Source organism: Rhinatrema bivittatum, chromosome 9 (genome assembly GCF_901001135.1).
Source record: "Rhinatrema bivittatum chromosome 9, aRhiBiv1.1, whole genome shotgun sequence".
NCBI lineage: Eukaryota > Metazoa > Chordata > Amphibia > Gymnophiona > Rhinatrematidae > Rhinatrema > Rhinatrema bivittatum.
The window spans coordinates 131,186,895-131,194,689 of NC_042623.1; the positions used below are offsets into that span (position 1 = coordinate 131,186,895).

The 7,795-nt window shown below is 38.4% G+C and overlaps 1 protein-coding gene across 1 annotated transcript; it reads right to left on the minus strand.

Moving 5' to 3' along the window:
* Positions 1 to 6,179: 6,179 nt before the first annotated feature.
* Positions 6,180 to 6,902, minus strand: SOX14 (SRY-box transcription factor 14). Its single transcript, XM_029616976.1, has one exon. The coding sequence runs from the start codon at positions 6,900 to 6,902 to the stop codon at positions 6,180 to 6,182; it is 723 nt and encodes a 240-aa protein (XP_029472836.1).
* Between the last annotated feature and the right edge of the window lie 893 nt (positions 6,903 to 7,795).

Here is a 7,795-nt window from a genome sequence, read left to right on the forward strand (position 1 = left end):
TTTATCCTTTCTTGTGCAGAAGGGAATCTGAAAAGTTCCTTCACTATTTTATTTAAATCCATCTTCAGCAATAAGGGGAAAGACCTTTGCTATTTGTCCCATTGCATAGACATTTCTTTTGATTTTCCTTCTAGAATTTCCATCAGGAGAGCGTCAAAAGTGAAAGAAATAAAGAAAAAAAGAAGGAACTCGGGGGAGCGGGGAATGAAGATATTTCGCAGCACAGATTCACACATCAAACGCGAAGACAGAATTTGAAATCTCTCCTGCAAAACCCACTTGCAGAGACCTACACTCAGTGGTGAAGGCATTTCCACAGGGATGCTTTCAGTGCTTCTAAGTTAGTCGCTGTGCATTCCACATCGTTTAAAAATAGGAATTATTTGAACGCATTGACCGCGTTTTCGCTCTCTTTTCAATGACCACTTTCAAGCATTTCTCCTACCTGTCCATTTATCCTGGCTTTACCTCCTATTCTCCATTTACACTTTCCTTTCTTTTTTTTTTTTTTTGTCGCCTCTTCCACTTTCGTTTTCCTAGTTCCCAGTTTCAATTTTCTCCTCACAATTTCTCCCCCTTCCATTTTTCTCCAGGTCCGCTCTTCCTGTGGGTTTCACGATAGTGGCTTCTTTCCTAACGTCTTAAGACGGACTTGTTTTGGCAAAGTTTTTGGTTTTTTTTTCCGCCGGGTTGGGGGACAAAGGTAGGGCGTTAGTTTTGAGTTCTTTTCTTTTCCTTTCCACGCCTAGAAATATTTTCTAGTCTGACGTTCTTTCGGCTGCCTCCCCCAAACCAGACTTTCAGGGCGTTGGTTCAAATCAGGTGAAGATTAGAAAACGAAACATTTCTACCCTCTTCTTCTTTCTCCTGCCCAGTTTGATTCTAACTTTCGCTTGCAGCTTGCCTGCTTAACTCCCGCTAGCTAGATTTATTCTATCCATAATTGTAAAGAGCAAAATGATGTTTTGTAGGCCGCAGGCGAACACCATGCAAGCAAAAATAAGTATTTTCTCCCATTCTACCTGGTTTCTGTCCCTTCTGATGTACGAGTTGGAAAGATCTATCTAATTATAATGTAATTAAATGGAGAGGACACTGATTGTGAGATGCATAGAGAAAACTTAATGATCTAACACTGAAGAAAATTGGATGGAAATGGTAAAACTCTACTCAGTTTAATCTGTAAAGAGGTTACTTCTATTAGATTGAAACAATCTGGAACCGTTTATGATGTTTGGTCGTTGCATGTTTATTTTTATATCTCTGCCTCAGTCATTACATATCAGTGTGACTGTTTGAAGAAAGAAAGAGTTTATGCATACATTCAATAATCTTGAGAGGGCGCCTTGACCCCTGCTTGTTATAATTTTGTTCTTATTACTTCCATTTCTGACGGGGGTCTATCTTTTAAAAACAGCAGACCGTTTTCCTTTCACCCGATTTGGTTAAAGGAAAGTTAGAAAGCATTAACCTGGAAACCGGTAATTGTGACATCAGGCTTTTGGAGTTCAAAAAGAAAAATAATAAGTTTGCCTACATAAATCTACCAAATTAGTTGCTTTTTTTTTTTTTTAGCATTGAAGTGTCTATTTTAAAACAAACTTTACAACTAATAGCAGCATTTCTATTCTAAAAAGAATTAGTTATGTTATATTTATTTAATAAAAGTAAAACAAATGTACAAATCTAGAAACTTTTTAATCAATAATAATGGAAATATTTGTTAAATTTGTTTTATATTTTCGGGTTTTTGACTACCATTTATTTCTGGAGTTGTATGGATAACCCAAACCCATGTTTCTTTTTTTTTTTTTTTTTTTTTTTAATGAAAAGCAAGAAGTACTTTCACAGAATTCTACAGAAATTCCTGTGTTGCAAAGCAAATTTTCTTATATTCCTCGCCCTCACTTTTTAAATTAGGTACATTTGCAAAGCAAGTCTGTATTTTATATTACACCAGTTCTGTTGGCTTTTAGTCTGGTAACTATAAGATAAAATTCTCACACATCTCCATATAAATCAAATCAAATTACAATTTAGCAGATTGTTACTAGTTTTTCCCCGTTTTTCATCGGTTTACTATTAATCCATGTTTCAACAAATAAAACACGTGTGAAGGAAAAGGTAACAGAATAGTTTCAACCAAAATTCTCTCTCACTCTCTCTCTCTCTCTCCGTTGTCTTCTTATTTTTGTTTTGAAATACTCAAAGCATTAAGAACAAAGGTGCAAAGGTTTGTACTGTGATCTCCCAGAAGCCTGTTTAATGACTGTATTTAAAGACAAAAAAAAAAAAAAAGACAGTTCTAAGAAAACAGGTTTGACAAGGAACTCCCTTATACCCTCTAGGGAACCTGCTTCCTCTCCTTTACATCAAAGGCAGTGATCAGTTCATGCTTGTGTCATGGTGATTATGCTATATATTTATCTTTTTTTTTTTTTTTCCTAAGGGAAAAATAAGGACCGGCTAGATTAAGGTAAGATTTAGCTGAGTTTTTATTAAGTAAAAAAAAAAAAAGAAGAAGAAGAAGAAGAAAGAAAAAGGATTTGGTAAAAATAAAGTAAAAGAATATATGGAGTGGAGAAATAGCCTGGGAGTTAGAGCAGCTAGCCAGGATTTAAAACCTGCTGCTGCCCCTTGGGCAAGTCGCTTCACCTTTCATTGCCTCAAGTGCAAGCTTGGGGCCTGATTTACCGAGGCTTTTCTCTGTCTATGGGAGAAATGCTTTAGTAAATGAAGCCCTGAGACTGTCAACCCTCAGGGAAGTACCTACAATACCTGAATGTAATCAGCTTTGAAGTGTCTGAAAGGTGGAATATAAATCAAATAAATAAATAGATGACAATTAGGACAACAAATTAAAATGCCGGAAAACACAGGGAGGGAAGCCTGAAATAGGGAAGAAAAAGAATAGTATCAAGCTTTAGGTAACCTCTGAAAATTGTACATTCAAAGACTAAAATGAAGATGGGGAGGGAAGAAGGCTAATAAGGATCAAAATGTGCAAAAGGGGAAGAAACAATTTCACTCTGAGTTAGAAAGGACAGGAGAAAAAGTTCACATAAAATATCTTAGCTCTTTTACTTTCCTTAATGTTATCCTCCCTCACAGAATGGAAATAACGGTTAGATAAGTCAGGTTTTTAATATTTGGAAGAAAATGTCACGATTTCACACAAGGTTACATTTAAAAAAAGCGATAGGGGCTTTCGTGGTTCTTTTTTATATAATGCACTAGTTATTTTGTAATTGCATTAAAAACACATGATAAAGCTAAATTATAGCATTGTAAATACTGCAGGTTGCAAGGTCAGGATAAGTATTGTGCGTCTGCATATGAGGCCAGTAAAAAGTATTGCAGATGCTCCAGTCTTCATCAATAGAGTTTGAGGTCGATCAGGTTCTGCAGATGATGTAATATTATCCCCCTATTAGTGTCTATAAATAAGTAGAAATAAGGGTCGGTAAGTTGCAAGTGATAACCTTTTTACTCGCCCGACCTCGTGGAGTACAAATCTTAAGGTTTGTCACAAATGCCTTAGATGAATCCAGACCAAAGGCTGTGCCATACGGCTTGATTGCAAACCTTCATTTCTAGGTATTCAAGATCTTCAGTGTTCCTAGGTATTCAATATCTCCACCTAATGGTTGCTACTTAAGTTTCCTGAGTACCAAGAGGATTTCAGGATCCGAACAGCTGTGTTCATTCTTTTCGACTTCTATAAAGTGGCTCTCGGTAAATTTTAGAGGACACTGAGCTATGAGAGGCTATTATTGGCACTAACAGCAACTGTCAGGTGAGGTTAGATCAGCCAAAGTTAAACTCATCTAGAGAGGTTCGCTTGTCTCCCCTCTTGCCTCCCCTTTACTTCTGTGTTAGGGATGCCATTCACTTGCCAATGTCCCTGAGTGTCTACAGTCCTATTGTCCCTCTGATTCCAGCTCTAGTCCCTAATTGTCCTGATATGTACGAGTGGGTTTTTGTAATGCTAAGCAAGCGTGGTTCAGTCATCCTAACCTCTCCCTTTCAAATCATGTTTCTCCCCAATCTCTGTCTCTTTGTTTACCTTTGCCCGAGCTCTCATTTATTTATTTATCTATTATTCCTATGCTTCCCCTTTCTATTCATGTCCCATGTATGCTAATTGTGTTATGCCATTTAATTCTAACATCGGTCTCAAAAGAGTACTTAATGAGTGAAGCAGATACAGCATGGATCTCTCTGCTATTCAGCTCAGCCAGATGGACAAACTGCGACTTCTTTCTTTAATGAAAATCCATCTTTAACAAAAGAGGAAACTGATGAATGGGGGTGCTAATAGTACCTCAAACACTTCTAATTGTTTCAGACAATATGCTAATCCACTTTATTCCAGTCTTGCGGTGTTTTATTCGTAGATTCAATTTTTTTTTTTTTAGCTAACACGTTAGCAATATACTGACAAACTATTACAGAAATAGTTTTGTTGTTTTATTCTACATGGTATTCAACTGCGTGTTTATATGTGGAGATAGAGCGAAAGAGAGAGGGAGGAGAGATTGTACTTTGACAAATTGTTAGACTAAATGGGGCAAGAAAACTAGAAATATATAGTTCTGGAATAATTTGAGAGCACATTTCTACCTGCCCTTTCGCATGAAGAGTTACTGAGTAGAAACCGTTCTTAGGGAATTTCTCCGAAATTTCCTGTTTAGAACAGAGCCTGCAAGCTATGCTATGTGTCAGGAGTATTGTAGATAAAACGTTATCTTAATCAAAGGCAATTATCAATAGACTTTACTCCATTCTGTCTCACCTGACTCGTAGATAAAGACCAGAGAAGAATAATCAAGCCAGCGTTTCAGCGATCTTTAAACACCCACGCATGTCACCTTAAAACATCTTGCGCTTTATCTTTAAAGATATTTCAAGATATATTTAGAGAGATTTATATCAACGGGGAATTTCTCTTTCATAAATTATGTAACTTATCTTTCTTTCCCCCAATTTGGCTGCATTTGACGATAATTTATTCATATTTTCCTCAGTTTTAACCATCTGCTAGTTTTCTGCACTTACAGTCATAGATTCATTTCTTCTCTTTTGGGGTCTTAATAGCTTTTGACAGCAAACAAAGTAAAAACAAAAATAAACTTATATAAATAATCCTGGAGTTTTGCTATCTGGCAAACATCTCCAAAAGCATAGATCACTGTGATGTCTGCCGCTCACAAATAATGGCTCAGACCCATTTCAAATTTGTCTCTTTAGTTATTTCAAAGATAAACTGGTTAACGTTGCATATTATAAGCACACTACATCGTTTTTAGCCTTTTAAATGACAAGACTATCTTTATTCAAAACGCTTTTGTTCAATAAAGAGACAGAATAGCAAGAGGGAATCCTTCTGGGTACATTTTGGGAGGGGTGTGGGGGGGGGGGGAGCTGGATTTAAGACATTTAAAAGAACACCAGTTTATTAAAAAAAAATGAAAAGGAAAATTACAGTTCTACTGTATTAATTCAGAGCTGACAACCTGTCTAAACTTAAATCTATTTGCACGTGATCACAAAAAAAAAACAAACAAAAAACCCTAAGGACTTGTTTGCAGGAAAGTAATCAAACATGTTCATATTGTTTTCATATATAAACGTTGTCCTTTTATTTCTTAGTCATAATAAGCTTTTTCACACGAAAAGTTGTTGGCTTTCCCAGTAGTGTCTGAGATGGAAAAACATAAACACCGAAATCATTTAAAAAATATGTAAAATAAAATATTAATAATTATTATAACACCAAGTCTTGAAAATTCATATCCAAATAATATTAGGTCACCTGGAGCTCATACATTGATATAATAAATAAAAATAAAACGTTGCTTAGTACTTTGTCCAAAAAAAGGCAGTCAAAGGGAGGTTTAATATTTACATTTCTTACAATTTTCTTTGCACCTGCTTGAGCATCCAAGTCGAGATTCCCCAGATGGAGATGTTTTTTTTTTTGTTTTTTTTTTTTTGAGTGTGCAATGTCTTTGAAGCCACCAAAAGAGAAGTCCTTGGCGTTGCCTGGTGAACTCAGGTAAAATTGCCACTATTCATATCTTTTCTGGTTGCTTTGTTAACGCGAACTTATTAAGTACATGCACGCGAAATTCACAATAAAAACTGAAAACCCATTTTTTTTTTTTTACATGATTGGTTTACATGGCTGTGGCATGTGCCGACGAGTAAGGGTCTATTCCAGTCTTGGTCATGCCAGGAAACAAGATGTAAGCAACTGGAGGTTGCAAGCTAGATGTGGACCATGCAGTACAATTACAGGGCACCACATACCCAGGGTTAGTTGGAGAAGGATGGGTATGGGTGTGCTGGCTGGGGCAACTCAAGCTACTAAATGCCCCGTTCTGGTATCCCAAGGTGGAGGCGTAGGGCAAAGTGCTGGTAGCTAAGGGATGTGGCATTTCGGTCATTTTCTGAATGGCGGTGGAGCTAAACTGGCTGGGGTCAAGCAAAGAGTAGGGTGCTGAGGTCGGGGGCAAGAAAGCCCTGGCTTTCTCCGTGGCACCCAGGAGCGAGTCGGCTGCACCCAGGGGGAGTCCTGCCGCCTTGAGTGGGTCATGGTCCCCGAGGTAAGGCAATGGAAAGACGTACCTGTCCTTTTTCAGCAGGTTCTTCGGTTTACGTCTGGGTCTGTACTTGTAGTCTGGGTGCTCCTTCATGTGCTGCGCCCGGAGCCTCTTTGCTTCGTCAATGTACGGTCTTTTCTCCGCTTCTGAAAGTAGTTTCCACTCCGCGCCTAATCGCTTACTTATCTCCGAGTTGTGCATTTTGGGATTGTCTTGTGCCATCTTCCTCCTTTGCCCCCTAGACCACACCATGAACGCATTCATGGGTCTCTTGATATGGTCTACAGGCTTGGACATTATGCTGAAGAGGAAAATGTTGTTTTTCTGAGAAATAGTAGCCAGAAGCCAGCCCACCTGTTCTCTTTATTTGTCTCTTGATTTGGAGGGGGAGGGGGGGGGAACAAAGCAAATGTCAACTAATCATGCCAGTTCTTCAAGAAAAACAAAGCAGTCCACGAAAGTTTTTGCTCTCACTCACAGGCAACTTTTTTTTTTTTGTTTTCTTTTTACCGGATGCAAGTCTGGGTGCAGAAGTAGACAAAAGGGCACAAAGCAAAGACAAGTTCCGAGGTGATTGAGATCGCAAGAAATCGATAGAGAACGTACATGGACATAAAAGTGTGTGCGATTTGTAAGCGTTCTCTTTTCTTCGCTCTTCTTTGCCAGAGCGCACCTGACTGGCAAAAGAGGAAGGGCTGGAAAGTCTGAGCGAAAGCGGTGAAGTTCAAAGGCTAGGCTGGCTGGGGCTGCACCAATCTGACATAACCACAAGGCGTTTACTCCCCCTAACCCAAGCACCCAATCAGCAAGAAAAGGAAGCGACAGGATATCTTCACAACAACAACAACACACACACACAAAAAAAAAAAAACAGAGGGCGAGAAAGAGGGAAAACCGAAATGGAAAGAAAAAGCAGTGGCTGCACAAGATTAAAGGGAATGCTCTTGTTAGACATTGTACTAAAGCCAAATGCAGAAATAGAACTCCCGACCGCTTGTTTTATTTCCATGTCTGAGCCGAATGGAACTTCTGTGCTGTGCAGAATAAGGGTGCGCAATGCACGCGGTTTCTAAGCAGGGCACCGCTGGATTCAAATGAAAGGGATGCATATCCTTTTACTGTTTCATGCAACAACTTCAGGCTATCGGGATGGCAAAGACAGTTAGAGCAACTTTTTTTTTTTTCTCTGC